General features: G+C 39.0%; 18 protein-coding genes and 2 non-coding genes across 20 annotated transcripts; 12 read left to right on the top strand and 8 right to left on the bottom strand.

The window, feature by feature from the left end:
- Positions 1-67: 67 nt before the first annotated feature.
- On the top strand, positions 68-2635 carry M896_050200 (putative P-loop ATPase/acetyltransferase fusion protein; the record flags this gene model as incomplete). The annotated part of the gene is made up of 1 exon (XM_014708171.1): positions 68-2635. The coding sequence occupies one exon, from the start codon at positions 68-70 to the stop codon at positions 2633-2635; it is 2568 nt and encodes an 855-aa protein (XP_014563657.1).
- Positions 2636-2724: 89 nt separating this feature from the next.
- Positions 2725-3288, bottom strand: M896_050190 (RNase PH-like protein; the record flags this gene model as incomplete). Its single annotated transcript, XM_014708170.1, has 1 exon — positions 2725-3288. One exon carries the CDS (start codon positions 3286-3288, stop codon positions 2725-2727), a length of 564 nt encoding a protein of 187 aa, XP_014563656.1.
- Positions 3289-3382: 94 nt separating this feature from the next.
- Positions 3383-3742, bottom strand: M896_050180 (histone H3/H4-like protein; the record flags this gene model as incomplete). Its single annotated transcript, XM_014708169.1, has 1 exon — positions 3383-3742. The coding sequence occupies one exon, from the start codon at positions 3740-3742 to the stop codon at positions 3383-3385; it is 360 nt and encodes a 119-aa protein (XP_014563655.1).
- Positions 3743-3981: 239 nt separating this feature from the next.
- On the bottom strand, positions 3982-7407 carry M896_050170 (subunit B of DNA-directed RNA polymerase; the record flags this gene model as incomplete). The annotated part of the gene is made up of 1 exon (XM_014708168.1): positions 3982-7407. One exon carries the CDS (start codon positions 7405-7407, stop codon positions 3982-3984), a length of 3426 nt encoding a protein of 1141 aa, XP_014563654.1.
- A 168-nt stretch (positions 7408-7575) lies between these two features.
- M896_050160 (subunit gamma of T-complex protein 1) lies at positions 7576-9138 on the top strand (the record flags this gene model as incomplete). Its single annotated transcript, XM_014708167.1, has 1 exon — positions 7576-9138. One exon carries the CDS (start codon positions 7576-7578, stop codon positions 9136-9138), a length of 1563 nt encoding a protein of 520 aa, XP_014563653.1.
- A 260-nt stretch (positions 9139-9398) lies between these two features.
- On the top strand, positions 9399-9806 carry M896_050150 (uncharacterized protein; the record flags this gene model as incomplete). Its single annotated transcript, XM_014708166.1, has 1 exon — positions 9399-9806. The coding sequence occupies one exon, from the start codon at positions 9399-9401 to the stop codon at positions 9804-9806; it is 408 nt and encodes a 135-aa protein (XP_014563652.1).
- Positions 9807-9816: 10 nt separating this feature from the next.
- Positions 9817-10800, bottom strand: M896_050140 (uncharacterized protein; the record flags this gene model as incomplete). Its single annotated transcript, XM_014708165.1, has 1 exon — positions 9817-10800. The coding sequence occupies one exon, from the start codon at positions 10798-10800 to the stop codon at positions 9817-9819; it is 984 nt and encodes a 327-aa protein (XP_014563651.1).
- A 162-nt stretch (positions 10801-10962) lies between these two features.
- Positions 10963-11664, bottom strand: M896_050130 (subunit C34 of DNA-directed RNA polymerase III; the record flags this gene model as incomplete). The annotated part of the gene is made up of 1 exon (XM_014708164.1): positions 10963-11664. The coding sequence occupies one exon, from the start codon at positions 11662-11664 to the stop codon at positions 10963-10965; it is 702 nt and encodes a 233-aa protein (XP_014563650.1).
- A 14-nt stretch (positions 11665-11678) lies between these two features.
- On the bottom strand, positions 11679-12476 carry M896_050120 (uncharacterized protein; the record flags this gene model as incomplete). Its single annotated transcript, XM_014708163.1, has 1 exon — positions 11679-12476. The coding sequence occupies one exon, from the start codon at positions 12474-12476 to the stop codon at positions 11679-11681; it is 798 nt and encodes a 265-aa protein (XP_014563649.1).
- Positions 12477-12811: 335 nt separating this feature from the next.
- Positions 12812-12884, top strand: M896_050110. Its single transcript has one exon. It is a non-coding gene; the product is annotated as a tRNA-Val (tRNA).
- Positions 12885-12999: 115 nt separating this feature from the next.
- M896_050100 (subunit Rpn7 of 26S proteasome regulatory complex) lies at positions 13000-14106 on the top strand (the record flags this gene model as incomplete). The annotated part of the gene is made up of 1 exon (XM_014708162.1): positions 13000-14106. One exon carries the CDS (start codon positions 13000-13002, stop codon positions 14104-14106), a length of 1107 nt encoding a protein of 368 aa, XP_014563648.1.
- A 181-nt stretch (positions 14107-14287) lies between these two features.
- Positions 14288-14893, top strand: M896_050090 (ribose 5-phosphate isomerase; the record flags this gene model as incomplete). The annotated part of the gene is made up of 1 exon (XM_014708161.1): positions 14288-14893. The coding sequence occupies one exon, from the start codon at positions 14288-14290 to the stop codon at positions 14891-14893; it is 606 nt and encodes a 201-aa protein (XP_014563647.1).
- A 76-nt stretch (positions 14894-14969) lies between these two features.
- Positions 14970-16244, top strand: M896_050080 (signal recognition particle GTPase; the record flags this gene model as incomplete). Its single annotated transcript, XM_014708160.1, has 1 exon — positions 14970-16244. The coding sequence occupies one exon, from the start codon at positions 14970-14972 to the stop codon at positions 16242-16244; it is 1275 nt and encodes a 424-aa protein (XP_014563646.1).
- Positions 16245-16381: 137 nt separating this feature from the next.
- M896_050070 (ribosomal protein L23a) lies at positions 16382-16696 on the bottom strand (the record flags this gene model as incomplete). The annotated part of the gene is made up of 1 exon (XM_014708159.1): positions 16382-16696. One exon carries the CDS (start codon positions 16694-16696, stop codon positions 16382-16384), a length of 315 nt encoding a protein of 104 aa, XP_014563645.1.
- Positions 16697-17093: 397 nt separating this feature from the next.
- On the top strand, positions 17094-17166 carry M896_050060. The gene has a single exon. It is a non-coding gene; the product is annotated as a tRNA-Asn (tRNA).
- Positions 17167-17281: 115 nt separating this feature from the next.
- Positions 17282-18451, top strand: M896_050050 (uncharacterized protein; the record flags this gene model as incomplete). Its single annotated transcript, XM_014708158.1, has 1 exon — positions 17282-18451. One exon carries the CDS (start codon positions 17282-17284, stop codon positions 18449-18451), a length of 1170 nt encoding a protein of 389 aa, XP_014563644.1.
- Positions 18452-18562: 111 nt separating this feature from the next.
- Positions 18563-19192, top strand: M896_050040 (subunit D of vacuolar-type H+-ATPase; the record flags this gene model as incomplete). The annotated part of the gene is made up of 1 exon (XM_014708157.1): positions 18563-19192. The coding sequence occupies one exon, from the start codon at positions 18563-18565 to the stop codon at positions 19190-19192; it is 630 nt and encodes a 209-aa protein (XP_014563643.1).
- A 98-nt stretch (positions 19193-19290) lies between these two features.
- M896_050030 (uncharacterized protein) lies at positions 19291-19755 on the top strand (the record flags this gene model as incomplete). Its single annotated transcript, XM_014708156.1, has 1 exon — positions 19291-19755. The coding sequence occupies one exon, from the start codon at positions 19291-19293 to the stop codon at positions 19753-19755; it is 465 nt and encodes a 154-aa protein (XP_014563642.1).
- A 185-nt stretch (positions 19756-19940) lies between these two features.
- M896_050020 (regulatory subunit of ATP-dependent 26S proteasome) lies at positions 19941-21107 on the bottom strand (the record flags this gene model as incomplete). Its single annotated transcript, XM_014708155.1, has 1 exon — positions 19941-21107. The coding sequence occupies one exon, from the start codon at positions 21105-21107 to the stop codon at positions 19941-19943; it is 1167 nt and encodes a 388-aa protein (XP_014563641.1).
- Positions 21108-21574: 467 nt separating this feature from the next.
- M896_050010 (putative cyclin-dependent protein kinase) lies at positions 21575-22032 on the top strand (the record flags this gene model as incomplete). The annotated part of the gene is made up of 1 exon (XM_014708154.1): positions 21575-22032. A coding segment is annotated over one exon (458 nt), but the record flags the coding sequence as incomplete, so codon positions are not given.

Raw genomic sequence — 22032 nt, 5'->3', positions numbered from 1 at the left:
CCAGAGACACAATCGATAATTTACCCCCATGATGAAATAAAATGCATTGAATAGCATCCTTTATCAAATGACATCTGTGCATGATGGGACGATTCAAAGCTTTTTTGAGATGAACAGCAGAAGAAACCACAGATCGTTTGTAGCAGTGATGGGGGAAGGAGGAAAAGACAAGCTGGGACAGATACACAAGGCATTGCAGGACAATTCGTTTGGAACAGTTGGCGCAATAGTGTGGTGTCACAAAAACGATGTGGTGAAGAAAATGAACAAGGAGGCAGAAATAATGAAGAAGCAAAAAAGTAACTACGCCACAGATGAGTGTAATGACGATGTGTTTTCATTCATAAGATCAAACGAGATAGACTTTATTGAATATAAAGAAAGTGAAAGAATTCTTGGTAGAACGGTGGACATGCTAATTTTGCAAGACTTTGAAGCTTTGTCTCCAAATCTAATAGCAACAAGCATGGAGACAGTAAGAGGAGGAGGAGCAATCGTTTTATTGCTTGATAGCGCCACCTCAATAGAAGCTCTTGTCTCTCGTAGGACTGATGTTCATCTCGAGATTGGCAGTGCTGAAGAATTCAAGCCAAGATACAACCGGAGACTGTTCAAACTGTTGATGAGTTCGAACTTTGTGTTGTTTGTTGATGAGCGACTGAATGTATTGGATATAAGTAATGTTGATCTCAAGGCAATGCATAATGATAATTCTGGTGAACGTTCAGTCGATGTAGCATGTGTGGATGAACGCCATGCTTTGAAAAGACTCAGTAAAACAAATGATCAGCTAGAAGTAATCAAAACCATCTTTGATGCTCTTGAGAGCTATAACGACCGAAGAATCGTTTCAATCACTGCATCCAGGGGACGTGGAAAGTCTGCAGCACTTGGGATCTCAATAGCACATGCAATACACACCGGAGTCATGCATATATTAGTCGCATCCCCAGTAGTAGAGAATGCTAAGACTGTGTTTGAATTCACAGTGTCTGGGCTTGAAGCACTTGGATATACAAAATATGTGGACTTCAAGATAATCTATCAGTTCCGAGGAAATCAAAGGCTTGTCCACAAAATACAGATAACAAAGACAAAAAAACAGATTGTGGAGTATTTCAATCCATTAGATGATCTCAAGAAGTACCCGGAGATGATGGTGATTGATGAAGCAGCAGCCATTCCACTGACATCTCTGATGAAGCTTGTGAATCCTAATCTTGTTGTGATGGCAACAACAATCAGCGGGTACGAAGGAACAGGAAAGGCATTTTCTATCAAGCTAACTGAATTCCTCAGAAAAAGCAGCATGGATTCAAGCACATTCATATATAAAGAAATATCAATGAAAGAATCAATAAGATACGGTGCCTGTGATCCAGTGGAACGTTGGCTGTATAAGGCTCTGTTACTTGATGTATCTGCGCCAAAGATTGAAGGATGTCCTGCGCCATCTGAATGCAATCTTTTCCATGTTGATAGAGATGCATTGCTTTCTGGTAAGGCATCTACTGAAAAATTTCTGAACAATACATTTTCTCTGTTTGTTTCCTCGCATTACAAAAATAGTCCGAACGATCTTCAGATTCTTGCTGATTCACCACGGCATGAAGTATTTACACTTTTGACGCCGATGAAGGATGGTGGAAAGGAGCTTCCAGGCGTAATGTGTTCGATTCAGATTGCATTTGAGGGCAAATGTAAACGAACAGGCCATCTTAGAGAAGGTAATCTTATACCATGGGTTGTCTCTGAGGAGTACCTTGACACATCGTTTCTGGAGAGATATGGGATTAGAATTGTCAGGATGGCAGTGCACCCTGAATATGCACGAATGGGATATGGAACTATGGCATTGAAGCTGTTGATTGAATCTATTTCTAATAGTGTACTGGATAAACTGAATAAAGATACAAGGAGTGGTTTAGATGATCCAAATAATCAGCCAGTGATGAGGATTCGGAATAATGTAGAAGGAAAGATTCTATTACATGGGATGGACGAAGTCATATTCCCATATGTAGACTGGATCGGTGCATCCTTTGGGATTACAGAAGGCTTGCATAGATTTTGGTCAAGAAATGGATTTTTGCCTATTTGCATAAAGCAAGCGATTACTCACGAAACAGGAGAACATTCTTCTATATTCATTCGATCACTGGATGTATTTGAGAATTCATGCATTAGATCATACAATAGAATGTTTGTGCACAGATTCATTAGGCTGCTGTCTAGTAGTTTTAGGCATTTTACACCAACTCTGTCTCTTTCATTGATAGAAATGAATGCAAAAGAGCATGAAGTAAAAGTGCCAATGCAGCTTTTTTACGAAAGCGACGTGCCAAGAATGAAGCAAGTGGCAGCTGGGAAAGTGGATGTAAGCATCGCCATTGATCTCATACCTGAAGTGTCAAGATTGTATTTCAGTGGACATTTCAAGCAGGAATTATCGGTTCTTCGGAAATCTGTGCTATTGATGGTTGGGTGCCAGAATAGAAGCATAAATGAAACGGCATTGTATCTTACGCTTAAGCCATTCCAAATTTCAAATATATTGGCAAAAGTATTAGAAATTCTTATTGAAAGCATTCAAAAGCACACATATATTAGCAATATTGAATCCAATGAAAGATAAATAAAACATGATGCTAAATCTTGTTTATTGTATGAACTCCCGAGGCAATAAATACCATGGTTCACATGCGTTGCAATCCATGGAGATCTTTAATCAATCAACAAAAGCTTTGGTTTCAATGCAAATGCCTGGACATCTTTGACATATTGAAGAAATTCGGCAGCAGTATTGATGCAGGAATCCTCTATTGGTCCAAATGAGTGTCCAAATGACATCTTTCCATCGGCATCAAATACAAAAACCTCCTCTTCATAGCCAAATGAACTACTTGCATAAAACATCGTTCTCAAAGGAATGCCAGAGTCTACCAATGCCAATAAAGCAGCATTCACAGCACAAAACAACGTGTTCCTTATACTTCCTGCTACATTCAATACTATTTGGATTGTTTTCCCACCATCCAATTCAAGAATAATATACTTCGACAAAATATTCGTCACAACACTAGAGAAGTACTTGTCATATATTCTTCCATTGATAACCACAGGGTCTTTCCATCTAACATCGAGTGCTGCTTTTGAAGGATCGCTGTTCCTTTGAGTACCATCCAGAGGGCCATGTACTACACAAAACACCGTTGTGCCATCATAAGATAATTTCGATGATCCTGTGCACAAAGGCACCACAGATACTGCAGAGTCGATTTCCTTCATCCTTCAACAATTATTAAGGGCTTCCACATCCTTATCACACAATCACACACGCATAAATTTAATCCATCTATTTGAACATCCAGTTACACAAGAATCACATCTGGCCATATCCAAACTCTCTAGGCGAATACTTTCTAACTCTTTCGCTCTTTGCAAGCTCACGGTATTGCACATAATACTTTCGAGAAAGCTCTGCATAATAGGGCATGTCCAGCTCATCCATCGCCCTTATCAGGTCTTCTCCAGTAATCGTCTTTCTTGCCTCAGACTCACATATCTCCTTGGCCCTGCATGTTATTATTGCTATAAACTCACTGGCAGACTTCTGCATTATTTCCTTTGCATCTTTAGCAACCTTTGCATCTCTAGGAATGGGTTTCTTCATTATCTTTGATATATTCGCTATTGGAAGCGTTCTGTCCGTAGGTTTTAGCCTTGATCCATAATCTTCCATTGCATTTGGCTTCACACTCACTTTTATACATAGGTTTTATTTTCGTATTCAGGTTTCAAAGGCATAACCAGTTTCATATTGATAAGGATGATGCATGTTAGACATGATGTTTTGTATGTAAATAGTCAAGAAATATACACCAAAAACTACATTAGCTATTCATCATCCATCCTATACTTTTACTAACATTTTTATTCTTATTCACAAATCTACATTCAGCATATTTCATAGTAAACTATTTATTTGTCAAAGTTGATCCTAGGCGCAATGTTCATTGCCATAAGCTCTTGAAGAAGAAGCTTGAATGCATACGGAATCTCAACCATGCTTATATCCGTTGTATTGTTGCAACCTTTGCATTCATTCGTTTTGTTTCCTCCCATTGCAAGAAGCCCACACACATCACACACATAGCACGAATATGCATCACTAACATCCATAAGCCTTTCCTTCAAAAATGCAGATGCTCCATGTGAGATTATGCAATCTCTTTCCATTTCTCCAAAACGCAGTCCTCCATCCCTTGATCGACCCTCAACAGGCTGCCTAGTAAGAATTTGAAGAGGCCCTCGTGCTCTTGCATGAATCTTATCATCAACCATATGCTTAAGCCTCTGATAATATGTAGGCCCAAAGAATATCTGCGCCCTAAGCTTCCGGCCTGTCATTCCATTGTACATCACTTCCAATCCCCTCTGCTGATAACCATACATCTTCAAACGTGCAGATATCTCATTCACTGTAAGCCCACTAAATGGCGTAGCATCTCCCTCCGTTCCATCCAATGCACTAACCTTTCCAAGAAGACATTCAATCAGATGCCCTATGGTCATTCTACTTGGAATCGCATGAGGATTTATTATTATGTCCGGAACAATCCCATCTGCAGTAAACGGCATGTCTTCTTGCCTCAGCGTGATCCCAACTGTCCCTTTCTGTGCGTGTCTGGATGCAAATTTGTCTCCCATCTGTGGAATTCTTCCAGACCTGATTTTCACTTTTGAAAGCTTGTATCCTTCTTTATTTGTAACAATCACCGTATCCACTATTCCTGTCTCTGTTCTTCTCATAGCAGTGCTACTGTCTTTATACACATAAACAGGTGCCTCCTTAGTGCTTCGCTCAGGATCAAGAATTGGCGTAATCTTACCAATCAGCACGTCATCTCCAGTAACCCTCATCCCAGGGCTGATGATTCCATCATCATCAAGCTTGTTGTAATTCAAGTTCTTCATCCTCAGCACTGCACCTCGCATAGGTTTACAAAACTCTTCATTGATACCAGGCCTCGACATCGCCTCTTGGTCGGTATATGTTCTGTAGAAAAAACTTCTGAACAGCCCTCTGTCAATCGCACTTTGATTCATGATCACACTATCTTCTTGATTATATCCAGAGTAGCATGCAATCGCAACCATGGCATTCTGTCCAGATGGCAGCTCCTTGAACCGAAGATAGTCCATGCTTCGTGTGGTAACCAATGGCCTCTGAGGATAGAACAGAATATTGCTCAATGTGTCCATCCTTAGAAGAAAGTTTGTTGCATAAATGCCCATTGCCTGCTTTCCCATTGCACTCTGATAAGTATTACGAGGACTCTGGTTGTGATCTGGGAATGGAATTGTAGATGCACAGATTCCCAAAATCAATGCTGGATGAATCTCACAGTGTGTGTATGAAACAGTCACTTCAGAGGCTCCCGACAACTCTCTCTGCAGTGCATCAGCATTCATTGCTATCATGCACATTTCTTCCTCCTCAACATCCAAAAACTCAATCAACCCTTCACTAACAAGGTTATCCCATTTCATTATCCCTCGTTCCACCTTTTTGATGATTTCCGGTGTTATCATAAGCTTGTTGTCTTTAACCACCATCAGTGGTCTGCATGGCCTTCCTGCATCTGATTGAATTCGGATCTCCTTCTCTTTAATGTCTCGGATAATGCTTACTTCTTTGTCCATTCCGAGGCTTCTTCTGAGTAACTTCAATGAACTAACCAGTTGTGTTGGATTCGAGTGAATTCCAACCCACATTCCATTCACAAATACCTTGGTCGCTCCACTAAACTGAAAGCTTGACACTTCTTCTAATGACTCAACTCCGCACTCTTGTAAAAACTCAATAAGAGGCCCTGCAGATACACCAACTGAAATGTAAACCATCAATGACAGATTCTTAACAAGTCCGCATGCCTGTCCTTCAGGCGTCTCAGAAGGGCAAACCACTCCCCAGTGAGTGTTATGTAATTGCCTTGGTGCTGCCAGCTTTCCTTCTTTCTCAATCGGAGTATTCACTCTTCTCAGGTGACTTATTGTCGAAACAAAGTTGTATCTGTTCAGTACTTGTGCCACTCCTGCTCGTGTTTGCATCGCCTTTGCCTGGTCTCCCCAATTTCCAGTTGCAAGTGCATACCTAAATCCTTGTGTAATAATACTCGCCTTCAGCCCAAGGGCAATATTAAATTCCCTTCCATTTTCAATGCATTTCTGCATATGCCTTGCTGTATCAACACATACCTTCTTAAACAGCATCCTGAAAAGAGATGCAAGGAGAGGCCCGTTCAAGTCAATTCTCTTCTTCCCATAATGGTCCCTGTCATCACACGCTCTTCTTCCCAATGCCACAAGCAGAAGCCTTTGAACAACGTACCCAATAAAATATGCTTTCTTAGTCTCACAGAACTCCTGCATCCCAATGTGTGGGAGCAGCTCCTTCGCAAGCAGCTCCTTTGTCAGTCGAATCCTCTTTTCCTTAGGTGTGCCTATCGGTGCGTATCTTTTCCCAATGTAATCAAGCGCCATGTTCTGGTCCTGTATAACAACTGCTTCTTCAACACTTTCCTTGAGCATTCCAAACATCTCCTCATCATCCTCATACAAAATATGATCAAGAATCTCTTTGTCTGACAAAAACCCAAGAGCCCTGTACAGAATAAGCAGTGGAATGTCTTGTTTCACAAGAGGCAGGGATATCCTTATAACCCCAGGTGACTTACACAGCTTCATAGACAGTGTGCTTGGATTCCTCGAGCTCTTTTCAGGCACAGATCTTATCTCCGCATAATGTGTATATGTTGCAGGCTGTGCCTTCTTGAACACATACACTGTATTGCTCGCCATTCTTTCCTGTGCAACAATCACCTTTTCAGACCCATTTACTATGAAATATCCTCCTTGCTCATACGGGCACTCTCCAATATCAATAAGGTCCTTGTCATGCAGCCCATGGGAAACACAATATGATGACCTCAGCATCACGGGCAACGATCCAAATGGAACTCTCGAATACTTGTGCTTATCAACTACACCCATTTCAGACACATTCTCCTTAACTACGTCAATAAAAAGTGGCGATGCATATGTCAAGTCTCTTGTCCTTGCTTCATTTGGAAACACTGTAATCGTCCGTCCATCAGACTCTGTATAAACTGGTGGCTTGGACACATACACCTGTCCAAACTTCACCATTATTTTCTTCTGCATCTCACTCCCTGCTGTAGGCGCAGACTGGATTATTATGGCAGGACTTTCGTCTATAACCTCCTGCATCTTTGTTTTGACGAACTGATCGAACGAATCCTGCTGCTGTCTTACAAGTCCATTTTGTTCAAAGAATGAAGATACCACGGCCCAACTATGCTCTTTAGTGAACTCGGGATGCATTGTATAGGGATCTGGTGTTTGTAAAAATATATGACAAGTACAAAGATCGCTTGTAAAATGGCTCTTGGGTGTATTGGTGCATGGGCAAAGTAATTTGTACAGAACATTCTTGTGTGTTAATGCACAGCAGGAATAATTTTTTAACAGGTGTGGAGATAAACCCCAAAAATGCAAAAGCAGATGCCTCGGAAGCTTTATATTCTTGTGCCTGATAAGCCAGCACAGATTCAGAATGAAAGTGCAATTGCAGCAAAGACAATTTCTTCTGTGATCAGAACATGCCTTGGGCCAAGAGCCATGCAGAAAATGGTGCTTACAAAGATCAATTCTATTGAACTAACGAATGACGGAAATGCGATATTAAGGGAGCTTGATGTTGCACACCCGTCTGCAAGGTCGTTGATAGAACTGGCTAAGACACAGGATGATGAGGTTGGGGACGGTACAACGTCTGTTGTTATCCTTGCAGCTGAGATTCTTGGGGAAATGAGAAATGTGCTGGACAAGAATATTCATCCAATAAAGATATGCAAAGCATTGAGCAAAGCACTTGAAATATGCATAAAGACAATTGAAAGTGCATCACTTTCATTGGACACATCGAATGACAGTACACGACTGATGATAATACGTGGAAGCGTAGCAACAAAGGTGTGTGGTGTTCTTAAGATCCCGATTGAAGAGCTTGCTCTTGAGACAGTGAAGAAGGTGTATTCTAAGGAAGACAATAAATGTGACCTTAAGACAAACATGAAGGTTGAGAAGATATTGGGGGGGAATTTCCTGGAGTCTGAAGTTTTAGATGGGGTGCTGATCAACAAGGAGATTATTCATCCTCAAATGCACAGGAAGATTGAGAATCCCAGGATAGTTATGATTGAGTCTCCACTTGAGTATAAGAAGGGCGAAAGCCAGACGAATTATGAGTTTTCGAAGGAGGATGCTTTTACAAAAGCACTTGAAGTGGAGGAAGAGCAGGTAAGGGAAATGTGCCGTGAGATACTTGCAGTCAACCCTGATATTGTTGTATGTGAGAAGGGAGTTAGCGACCTTGCATTATCAATTCTGTTTGAAAATAACATTACGGGACTTAGAAGGATGAAGAAGACTGACATGTCTAGGCTTAGTAAAGTGTGTGGGGCTAGGATAGTTAACAGAGCTGAAGATCTTGATGAAAAGCATGTTGGAACGCTTTGTGGAAGTTTTGAGTATGTGAAGCATGGGGAGGAGTATTACTGCAAGTTTAGTAAGTGTGCCAATCCAAAGGCATGTAGTGTGATAATACGAGGACCTACGAAGGATATCCTGAATGAGCTTGAGAGGAATTTTATGGATGCAGTCAAAGTTGCAAAAAATATTTTTGTGAGTCCAAAGTTATGTCCTGGAGGAGGTGCTATGGAGATGGCGATGGCAAGGGCATTGAAAGAAAGCATTGGAAAGGATGAGGCAGAAACCGAGGTGTTTTCAAGGATGGCGTCTGCACTTGCTGTTATTCCTTCGATACTGCTTGAGAATTCTGGCGTGTTTAATCCGATGGAGGCGATTACTGTTTTAGAGCAGAAGCAGAAGGAAGGATCGTTTTATGGGATTGATGGAATAAGTGGGGAGGTTGTTGATACGAGAAGCATTGTGCTTGAACCGTATGCAGTTAAGAGCCAATGCATTAAGTCTGCAGTGGAGGCTGTTTCACAGCTTCTGAGGATTGATGGAATAATTGAAAGCAAACATTGAATAAAGTATAAGGTTATGAATTTGTAAAATGTCTGTGAATGTTGCTAGATGAATGTTTGGAAAATGTGGGTGGATGAAGTCGTGAACTAGTAGAGGATATAGTTGAAAGTAATTGATGACCAGTGTATTCGACTATTGATTATTGCGGTATTGATACTTATACTTGATGTTTTTGAATGCCATGTCCAAGTCTAGCTTAATACGAACTCACGATACAAAGCTAAAGAGACAGGCACAATATGCCCATTGTGATTGCATAGATGATTTTTATGCAAGAAAACATAAAGGAAAAGATAGATTCCATTGATGCACTGATGAGAAGAATGAACGGAGATGAAAGGGTTTCTGTGGTGGATGTGTTGAAGGAGGAAATACATAAGCTCAGGCGACTTAATGAGGAGTATAAAAGGATACTAGATGCTAAGAGAGTGGTACATAAGGATCAGCTTCAGAACAAGATAAGGTACTACTTGAAAGATGGATCAACTTATGTTGTGAAGAGTAACCAGTACAGATATCTTTACGATGCAAAAACTAAGGTTGTAACCTATGAGTTTGCAAATGGACAGATTGAAAAAACTTTTCCATCAGGATTGAAAGAAATCAGGCACCCGGATGGAAGTATCACGATAAGAAATGGGCCTAATGATCATGAATACATTAAATGACATATGATATTTAATCGAAGCAAGTAAAGTTTGCCTTGAAGAAGTCTTGGCCAAATGCCAATATGGAAATAGTTCCCTCTTCTCCTCCTGAGCAGTACATTGTCCCACCAGGATGAACATCCACGGAGTTTATTGTTCCAAAGTGTGTGCTATATGACCCTATTTTTTCGCAAGTAACCACATCAAAGAAGTTTGTGTCGAATGAGGACTTTCCTTTTGTTATTGTGACATCTCTTGCATTGATTCCACCAACACAGATGGCCTTATCGTTTGTATTGAAAACAACTGCACAGTTTACAGGCTCTTCACATGCAAATATTTTCTGGACGGATAGATCGGTAAAGTCGACTATTTTCGATTGAGAATCCATCGATGCGGTGATGAAGAAGCTCCTGCATCTGCTTGCCCGCATTCCGTTTATTTTTGATGAGTGTATCTTTGATTTCTTGATTACTTCAGTCTTTCGAAGATCAACTGCACTGACATATCCTGATGTATCTGAATACACTATTGTGTTTTCTGAAGAGTTGAGCAGGATCTTGACTGGAACAGATGACGGTGAAAACACTTTATTTGCAACTCCTTCTCTTAGATCGAACGATGATATCTGCGGCTTTACTCCCATAATATCGTCATTACACATAAAACACACATTTCCATCATTGCAGAAGTCAAGCGCCTTGACAACCACATCTACAGATGCCTGGCACCTGACTTTTCCTGTAACAACATCCCAATGTATGATTGTTTGATCTGCGCTTCCTGTCATCAGTGATGTGCTCTTAATGTCCATAGCGATTGAAAAGATAGATCCTTTGTGCTCTTTGTATACGCCAAGCACCTCTCCATCCGTGCGGAGAAGAGTGCAAACTGAATCCTTACCTGCCGTGTAGATAAGGTCTGCATCGTGATTGAACCTGATGTCTATGATAGGCCGTTCATGGCACACTATGTTCATAAAGTAGCCATTCTCTTCATTAAGCCTGGCATTCATCAACCCCCATATCTGTGCCTATGAAATATAAGTAAAAATTTCATAAAACTTCCAGAAATATCAGAGTAACTGTTTGGCTTAGCTTTGAGGAGTATGATTTTCAAGGCAAAGTAAGTATTTAGAATAAGAAAGCGTTGTGATATAATATGCTTATAAATTGGTTTATTTGATCACTCGATATCTATTGATTGCCTCAGAGTATAGCTTTTCTGCTTTTCCATCAAATACAAGAATGTCTGCAATCACTTCTAGGTCTCCATGCTTCAAGGGAATTGACAAGATATTCAATTTCTTTATGTATTCCAGAATATCATCTATCGTTGGATTTGCTTCATACTCTGGTAATGTCTGTCCATCCTCAGATGTAGTGTTTTTTTCGAGGTACAGCAGAACTATTTCAAGGATCTTGGATACACATTCGAAGTCGACGTCGTTGTCATGGAACCATGTGCCTCCTGTTATTTCCTCTGATGGCGTCTCGTCGTATAAAACATACATTTTCCTGTTGTTCTTCAAACACTTGACTGATTTAATGATTCTCTTTGCTTCCATGCTTCGGAGAACTTTTCCAATCAGAGTGTGCGGCATGTTTGTTTTGTCCTTTATTGTCTTGAGCCACACACCTTCACCTCCATTTTGACTCACAAGGTTGTATATCATCAGCTCGTAGTCATCGCCGCTTATTCCTAGAGACTTGTAATACAAAATGCCATTTTCTCTGAACAAGCTTATTTGTTGATGTTTGAGGCATGCGTTAAGTTCTTTAGCGATCTCAGTCTTTGAAAGTAGTGGGAAGTTTTGTGTGATCTCTTGTTCTGTGACGCCCTTTGCATGATTTTTTATGAATTCTAGTATGCCTTGCATGATGGGATTGAAAATCAATCTATATCACTACTTGGATGGCCTGTGTCATTGATGTTTGTAATTTTATTTTTCTTATGCTGGATTCTTCCCTGCCGCCTTTGCCTAGTTTTTAATCCGCCTCTTTTTGTGATCTTTCTTGCCAAAGGGATTAGTAGAGGAGATTCATTCTTCTGAGGAGCATGTTCAAGATTATCCAGGATCTCCTGCATCTGCTTGTACAGATCTATCTCAAAATTACTTTTGCATATATCGAATTTTACAGCAAGTGCGACTTTGCAACATATCTTTCTAAGCATTTTTTCCTGGTTGGTGAGTGTTGCAAGAGACACGAGCGAATGTTGTAGAAGCAGTGGATATCCGTATTTTTTTACTCCGTATTTTTTTATATCGGATGGCATATTCTTGATTAATGAGGAGATCGTTTCAACTTCTGCCATGAACTTGAAGAAAAGATCTTCTTGAAGAAGGTTATGTAGATTTTTGAAATTAAATTGCAGAGTGTTCATGGATGCTCTTGATTTTTTGAAGTGTACCTGTGCTTCTTCTATGAGTATGATGAGTTTTTTCTTGTTTTCCAGATCGATTGATCTGTATGTGTTTATTATCATTTCTGCATCCATTGTGAGAAGAGAAGATGGTTCTGTATGTTCATGAATGCAGGCGTTAGAAAGCACTTCAAGGATATATTGAAGAGATTCCTGAGATTCTAAGCATGTAAGATCGTACTCAAGTGAAAGAAACGATTGGATTTTGTGTTTAGCGGAGTGTAGACTTTCTAAATTGTGTTTGTATTCTCTTAGGTCCTGATCCATGCAGGGATGGGCTGGGTTTGATATTGATGGATGACGAATGGATTTGATTGTATGGTGAATAAATGATAGTGTAATTGAAGAGATGATGATAGTGTAATGTATTTGAAGATAAGTGAGCTGAATACAATAGAGGTGATGCGAGTAAAGATAAGTGAAGTGAAGTGAACTGGATACAATAAATAAATAAATGTGAAAGATAATAAAGAAAAAATGAAATGAAAGCAATGGAATAAGACAATGTAAAACATTAATGCAATAGAAGTGATAACACAAAGATATATTAGAAGAGCATTCGTGTCATTTTTGTTGATGGTGATGAAGCCCATTTTAAATGGGCTTTTGTAGTGTAGTGGTTATCACGCATCCTTCACACGGATGAGGTCTCCGGTTCGATCCCGGACAAAAGCATTCTGTTTTGTCAGAATGAGTAATTATGAATCGCATATTATTTAAGGCTTATATATTGTTAACTACTAACATGTGTTACTGTGTGGAGCATAAAACAAAGGTATACACAATACCCATGGACTTTGATTTCAGAGAGCCAAGGTTGTTTATACATGACCTGATACATAAGACAAAGATCGGCAAGGAAGGGGCACGTGAACTACTCGAGAAGGAAATGACAGACAAGTGCATGTATGATCTTTATGTACATCTTGCAGAAAAGGGAATTGTAAATCCAAGCAAACAGTGCCTAGAATCTTTGAAACAGATGAAGGAAGCAAGGATTGCAGAGATTGAGAGTGAAAGGCAAAAGGATGTAGAGAATGAAAGCCATATCAAGGAGATAGATCGTAGAATTGCAGAATTCTACTGCCAGACGATGGATATGAAGAAAGGGGTTGAATGGACTACAAAGATAATGCGAGATGATGTGTCATTGTCGCTCCGAATGGATGTGTTTTTGTGTAGGATTCGGATGGGAGTGATCATGGGAAGTAAAAAAGTAATTGAAGAGAGTGCAGCAGAGGCGATGGATGCATGTGAGAGGGGATGTGATTGGGATAGAAGAAACAGATTCAAAGTGTACAACGGATTGCTTTGCTTGATGCGTGGAAAGTTTGATGAGGCGGGAGTGATGCTGAGTGATTCGTTGCCATCTTATGATGCTGGTGAGGCTATGGATTACTGGCGTGCAGTAAGATACGTGATTTTCTGCGGAGCATTAACTTTTGAACGCCCTGATCTTTTAAAACGGATTCTACAGAATGCAGATGTTGTTGGAAATAATGAGGAAGAAGGCATGAGAATTATCAGATCGCTGCATGAATGCCATTATTCGAACTTCATGAAGGAGTTGTGTACATTCTGCACAGTTATAAGCGATGATGTGTTTGTTGGAAAGTATGTGAACATGTTTTGCCGCGAGATGAAGTTAAGGGTATATGAGCAGGTACTTGAAAGCTATCGATCGATGCATATTGAAAGGATGGCAGAGACTTTTGGATTGGGCGTAGAATATGTTGAGAACGATTTGGGGGAATTCATAGTTGAAGAAAGATTGTGGAGCCGAATAGATAGGGTTGACAGAGTGATTGAGATGAAGGAGCGTAGCAGCGTGGATGTTTCTAGTATGATTACTGAAGGAGATGATGTCATTCGCAGGATAAAAAGGTTTGTTAAGTAAATAAACGTGTGTTTGTGATGTAATGTAGAGGATTTAATCTATTGACTAGTCTTTGTATATATTTGCCTATAAAAAGCATAGATGTTAATGTATATGATGTATTCTTGGTGCAATGTAATTGGAGGTTTTCTCCTTTTTAGCTATTTGTTGCCTGAGATGCATGGGTGATATGGAGAATAGTATGGATACAAAGATTCTCAAGTTTATCCAAGGCAAGAAGGTAATAGGCATTGGGACTGGCACAACAATATCAAAGTATATAAATATACTGCCTAACACAGCAGTTTATGTTCCTTCTAGTATTTCCACGACATTGCAGTTAAGCAAGAATGGACTCACAATTTCTACGGCATTGGTGCATGAGCAGATTGATCTGTACATAGATGGCACAGATTACTTTGATAGCAATGCAAATTTGATAAAGGGACTTGGTGGCGCATTAACTAAAGAAAAGATCATTTGCTCAGCATCTAAACAAACGGTGATAATAGCCCAGTCGTATAAATATAGACAGACATTTGATGGATGTTTTGTTCCGATTGAGGTTATTCCGATGTCTCTCCCGAGGATTCTTTCTATCATTAGTAAAAGAGGATTGGGATATATTTTAAGAGAGGATAGCCGAAAGATAGGACCTGTCATGACTGAACTTGGAAACTGTATTGTTGATGTTGAGTATGATAAGGAATTTATAGATTCATGTAAAAATATTTGTGGAGTGGTAGAGCATGGATTCTTTGAGTCCAATGGATTCATATTGATGGTTGAGAAAGATAATTGCGAGTAAATGCTATGGATTCATTCATCAAGTATATGTATTTGTTGAAAGTTTTAACATAAACCTGTGCAGCTCAAGCCCTTGAATGGGATACTTTTGTGTGTTTAGCAAGAAGGGCCTGCTTGTACATGAAGAAGGAAACAGACCTGATAACTTGAACCAGATGATAATTTCGCTGGACATTTCAAAACTTGGTGGATTGAGAAAAGTCAAAGACCAACTGATGGAGTATGAGATAAAAGGACCAACAGTGTATCTGAGTGTTTCTAAGGAAGCTAGTCTTGAAGAAAAGATCAAAGCATATCTTGGAATTAATAATGAGAAGCCAAGCGCACTGAATCTTAAATATCAAAAGAAGATTGATAGAGAAGGAAAGTGTGAGGATGTAGAGAAAGAAGATGAACTTAACTATTCCGAAACATCGAGTGTTGTGGGATCCTTTGTTGACAGTTTTAAGAAGACAGCAATCAGGAAGGCTTTTGGATTATTCAAGAACCAAATAAAGGTGGATGAGTTGAAAGATAAGATGAGAACGCATTTAATAGGAAAGAATGTGAGCTACCAAATTACAAATACATTAGTTGAAAGTGTAATGCTTGAGCTGAACGAGGATGGTTTAGAGTATGTTTCTGAAGAAACATTCAAGAATAAACTTGCAGAGGTTTTAGGCAAGTTGATTCCATCTGTAGATCATGACAGGATGCTAAGTGGAATAAAAAGTCACAAGGGTGTGTTTTCTATATGCTTTGTTGGAGTGAATGGAGTTGGGAAAAGCACATCGCTTGCGAAGATATGTTATTGGCTATTGCAGAATGGATTAAAGGTTTATATTGCAGCCTGTGATACATTCAGAGCAGGTGCAATTGAACAGTTAAAAACACATGTGGAGAGATTTAGAATGGGAGGACATTCAGTAGGATTTTATGAAAAAGGGTATGGTAAGGATGATGCGTCTGTTGCAAGATGTGCGGTACAAGAAGCTCAGCATGAAGGTTATGATGTTATACTGATTGATACAGCTGGCAGAATGCATAACAAGAAGAATCTAATGGCTTCATTGACAAAGCTTATGAGAATTAACAAACCCAACCATGTTATTTATGTAGGTGAGGCATTGGTTGGATCTGATAGTCTTGATCATGTGAAGGAGTTCAACAGAGCTGTTCATGATGCAGACGAGTCCATGGAAATCAACAGTATCCTGCTTACCAAGGTTGATACGGTGGATGATAAGATTGGGCAGATACTGGATATGACCTTTACTTCGAATGCACCTGTTTTATTTTTAGGAATGGGGCAATCGAATGCAGATTTGGCAAAGATAAGTTCTGATGATATTGTGAATAGTCTTATGTCATAACTTTATTATGTACGTTCCTGTTTAGAAGTGACATATAAATTTTTAGTGTTTTTACTTACATGTGTTGTTTAAATAGTTGAGCTTGGTAAGCTTCAATAAGATAAAAAAGATTTATATTGAAAGCGAAATAATTTTATTCAGATTATGCCAATGTTTGATGCTATCTGGAGTGCAACACCATCCTCTGCAAACCTGACGTATGCTTTCTTGCCATGCTTGTTTATGAGTGTGTTGACCTTTTTGATTTTTGCAGAGTACAGTTCAGCGATTGCCTGTTTTATTTCTGGTTTAGTTGATGTCTTCTTGACGTAGAAGACCATCGTGTTGAACTGTTCCATACATCGTGCGGCTTTTTCTGTTGATATTGCATACAGTACGATGTCATGCGGACTGTTTGATGCGATCTTTGGGACTAGCCTGGTAGTTCTAGAGGTTTTCTCAAGGGTATCCATTGGGGCAATAGCGAGTGATAATTTTTGTAGATGAACATAATGTAAGATAAGATATGGATTGGGAGTATTTGTAGATGTTGTATGATGTATGCAAGATATGGATTGAGAGTGGAATAAGTGAATTGGTTTCTGTTAATGTACAAGTATACAAAGATTATGTGTACAAGTGGAAGATTATTTATAAGGTGTATGGTGTTATCTAACACATAATGTGAATGAATAAATATCCTATGGTATGAATGAGTAAATTAGTTCATAATGTGAATAAGAATCTGTTATACATAAAACAACTAATTGATTATCTATGTAATATAAGATGATGTGAAGTGTGTAGTAAAATATCATGAATAAAGATTATTGAAAGTGTTAGGTATTTTGACCGATACTTTTTGGATGAGCCTCTGTAGCGCAGTGGTTAACGCGTTCGGCTGTTAACCGAAAGGTCGAGAGTTCGAGTCTCTCCAGAGGCGTACTCTTTTGCTCCGCATCACCCATGAGCTACCTGAATCACTGAATTACACTACACATATAAAAATAACATTTTCAATAAATACTTAGTTGTAATCGCAATGGAATCCCTCACAGATGAATCCAAAAGACATGCTTGTTGACAAGGTCGACATATTTTTCTTATTGAAGCAGCCAAAACTAGTTACAAGAAAGGAACTTGCTACTCTTTTGCCAACACAGTCATACGATGATTATCGAGCAAATTACTACAGAAGACGCGTTCCAGAAGTCTTCGATATAAATATTACAAAGGAATGGTTTGTCTACAGATACTTAGATTCTTTCTATGACGAAAGAAAAAAATCTATATTCAATATACACACTTTTACAAAGCCTGATGTGTGCATAATAGTTAAAGGTATGGACGAAGATCTTCCAGGTACAATTCTGCATTCATTGCCTTCGAAATGCTTGAGCATCGAAAGACTTTGGATTCAGCAACAAACATGCCAGAACAGATTATCAAGGATGTGCTATATTATACTGAAGAAGGGATCTGATATTCATGGATCAATAGAACTTATGAAGTCTGCTTTGGAAGCACATCCGAATATTCGGTTTGAAATATTTGATGTTTCCGATGTTGAAGAACCTGTTATTTCATGCAAAGATACCGATTATGGCTCTGCTAAATCAATGTTCAGCTCATTATGCAAGATTTTCAAAGTTGATGAGGAAGAAATTCTCAAAAGATATACAACAAACATTCAAACTCAAGGAAACACTATACATGAAAATGCAGCTGTCTTTTTCTGCAATGCACTCAAAGATGTTTTTCTTTATTGCTACACATGTGCACACCAATATGACGATCCTCTTGAGATGATGATGGGATGTAGAAATCACAAGTCTACAGAAGCTTCAATTCGACGAAGAGAGTTTCTTTTAGAATACCAAGGACTTGGAGATATCAAGATAACTACAAAGGAAGAAGAAATTAATAAGATGATAACCATGGTAGAAGAAAATCACTACAAATGCGAATATTGTGGGAAAGGATTTAAAGAAGAGACATTCATATTTAATCATTTCAACAACAAGCATGAGGATGAAATCAAGAAGATTGATAAATCTATAGAAGAATTTAAAGAATTCCTTGATAGAGTTGATTGCTTTATGTTAGAAATGCTTGATGGGACAGACGATGACCGAGTTCCGAGATTTATTCAGCCAAGCATTAGGGATGAACGAGTTATATACGACATGGACCGCGTATTTAGTGGAGACATAGTTATCGGTAAATAGTTACTATAACGTGATGAACAATGACACATCTTGTTGTGTATCAGATTAAATACATTTCTAAACATATGTTCTACTGTGTATTTGATGTAAGAGGCATGCCCACCACAAACAATGAGCCAAAGAATTGCAGTATTTCCAACAAGGATGAACTTAAGAACGATGGAAATCAAGCACAAGAGTGCAGAACGAGGATATTCTCTGCTTAAAAGAAAAAGTGATGCATTGAAAACAAGGTATAAGGCAATAGAGGAGGAATATAGAGAAAAGGAATCACAAATAAATCAGAAGATCAGAGATGCGTTTTTCAAGCTTACAGAAGCAGAGTTTCTGGGAGCCAACCTCAAAATGTTCATACATGAATGCCAGAAGCAAAGCCTTTCTGTAGTGACTAAAGTTGAGCAGGTTTCTGGAGTGAGTCTTCCCTTGTTTGACCTTCAGAAGGAAAATATCAATCCGATTTTATTTCTTGACAGAAGTGGTCAGTCGTTGAACGAATGCAGAGCAAGTTTCATAGAAGTACTTGAAATGCTGGTTGACTTATGTGCGCTAAAGAATTCGTTTAAAATCCTGGATTATGTATTGATGAGCACAAACCGACGGGTTAATGCATTGGAGTTCAGCATCGTGCCAAGATTGGAAAGTACAATAAGTTACATAAACTCCGAGCTTGATGAGCAGGATCGTGAAGATTTCTTCAGACTCAAGAAGATACAGAACTTGAAAAGCAAAAGCATGGATTAATAACAGTCTTTTTATATCACTCGATGAATATTTGACACAGATTATAATGTGGACGAATATAGTAATACCAAATCTGTCATTATAAAATAAATCTTAAAATGGAGACCATGCAAAACTTATTAAATATGAAAGTGTTTATCATTTTATTACTTTGCTATAAGACAATAGCAAGTCAAGTAGTAATTGAGAAAGAATGCGAAGGCACAGTTGATGATTCGTTGTTTATATGTAATCCTGTCCAGAAAGATTCAACGCTACAGGTATGTCAAGAAGATGAGCAAGTTGTCAAGGATAATAAAATTGTAGAAAATGACGAGAATAAAGTAGATCAGATTCATACTCAAGATGAAATCGAAGAAATTAATTCAAAACAAATTATATCCTGCAAAAGAACCAAATCCAAAATAATAAGTTTCATTTCTGAGAAGTTTAAAGCATTCAGAAATTACACATCATCGTTCTTCAAAAGACGCCCAAATTCCTCTAAGGCAGATGCTACAGTTGACATTGAACAGCCATTGCAAACTTGCGAAGCAATTGAATCTTTGGAATCACAAGAATAAAATTTATTCTTTTCAACTCAGTATTTGTGCTTTCTGCATATTTAAAAACACAATAAATTCTTTTATTTATATGCATGCCTTAGACTGTTTAGCAAAAGCATCCACAAGTGATATCCACAACATTCTTATTACACATTGTATATGCAACAATTCAAAGCTTGTACTGTCTTACAAGCATAAACACATTAATTGTAGAATGCAGGTTGTCCTTCTCCTCTCTCCACAACCTTCGAGTATGCTTCCTCAAAGTCCTTCTGCATCACCACATATCTGCTTCCACGTACCGCAAGCATCCCTGCCTCCTGGCACACAGAGTTTATGTCTGCACAGCTGATCCTCTCAGGTCGATGCACAAGACTCTCAATATCAACATCATCCCCAATACTCATCTTCGATGTAATTGCATTCAGTACAAGCCTTTTCTGTCTTCTATCCGGATATGGAAACTCTATCTTCCTGTCAAGTCGTCCAGGTCTTAGAAGTGCTGGATCAATCGTGTCTGCCCTGTTCGTTGCCATTATCACCTTCACATTCGTTGACTGATCAAACCCGTCCATCTGGTTCAGTAGCTCAATCAGTACTCTTTGCACCTCCCGATCTGCAGATGTCGATGCATCAAACCTCTTTGTTGCAATCGAATCAACCTCATCAATAAAAACTATTGATGGCGCTCTTTCCCTTGCAAGTCTGAATACATCTCTGACCATCCTAGGTCCCTCCCCAAGGTATTTCTGTACAAACTCAGACCCATTCACCCTGATAAACGTTGCTTTTGTATGATTCGCAACCGCTTTCACAAGCATTGTCTTTCCTGTACCTGGCGGCCCGTACAGCAATACACCTTGCGGTGGATCTATTCCTATCTGTCTGTAGAGATCAAACTGCAATAATGGAAGTTCCACTGTCTCTCTGATCTCCTGCTTCTGCACATCAAGTCCTCCCACATCTGCATATGTCACATCAGGTTTTTCCTCATCTCCAAGCACAGGAATCGTGCTATCCACCTCTGGAGGAAGTACATCTACAATTGCACTAGAATGCCTGTGTAACGCAACCGTTGTGTTTGGCTTTAGCAATTCCCTATCGACAGTTGACAAAATCTTCACAACAAAGTTGCTTCCTGCTGTAGAGCCAACTATTGCTGTGTTTGCATCAATTGGCTCCAGAAACTGCCCCATGATTAGTGGCACACTCTTCACTCTGTTGAGTTCATCCTTACTGTGACTCTCTTCTCTCTTAAGTGTTTCTATTTCTTTGCGCACATATGCCTCTCTGATTTCAAGCATCATGAGCTTCCTTTCGATTTGTTTGTACCTTATGAATGTGCCATCTGGCAAAGTGCCTGCATGCATTGAAAGGGCAGTTTTGTATTATTTATGTATGGATGTGTAAAGATAAAAAGTGGCATTGATAGGTATGTGCTAAACAATGAGTATGTAATGAATTAGATTAATGTAATGTGAAAGTGTATTACAAACAAATCAATATATGCAGCAATGTACTGGTTTATCACATGATATTATTTTACTTTATACATTTACTTCACTTTACTTCATATTCATTCATTTATCGCGTGTTAGTATTTCACTTCATATTTATTCATCACATATTATGGTATGATATTATTCCAATTCACTCATTACTATTCCACTTGATATATTCACCTCGTATTCATTCATCACATGATGTTATTCTAATCCATCCACTTAATTCATTACTACACCATATTCGTTCATTCATTCACCTCTTATACACTCATTCATTCACCAGGTGATATGCATAAATGTATAAGATTAAATCAAAAATCAGCAAAGGGTGCATGACATACGAACAGATCCCTGCTACTGATATCAAGCACATCATGTTCATTGCACAGAAATACACGCCAATTGAAAAGGTCGGGGAGGGCTCGTTCAGTGTTGTGTACAAGGCATTAGACACTGAGTCAGGCAGACATGTTGCAATCAAGGCAATAACAAAGACAAGCTCTCCAGCACGTATTCTTGAGGAGTTGACGTTCTTGAAGACACTCGGTGGAAAGAAAAACTGCATGGGATTGCTAGGATGCTTCAGACAGGAAGATCAGGTTGTTGCTGTGTCACCATACTTCGAGTCGATCGATTTCAGAGAGTTCATCTCAAGTGCAAGCATAATGGACATCAAGAAGTACATGTACAATCTATTGATAGCAATAGAACATGTACACAGCAACAACATTATACACAGGGACCTGAAGCCTAGCAACTTTCTTTACAACAAGGATATTGGAAAGGGAAT

This window comes from Ordospora colligata, assembly GCF_000803265.1.
Source record: "Ordospora colligata OC4 chromosome Unknown contig_05, whole genome shotgun sequence".
NCBI classification, from domain to species: Eukaryota; Fungi; Microsporidia; family Ordosporidae; genus Ordospora; species Ordospora colligata.
The sequence above is the reverse complement of the archived record's forward strand: the minus strand, read 5'-3'. Positions and strand labels throughout refer to the sequence as shown.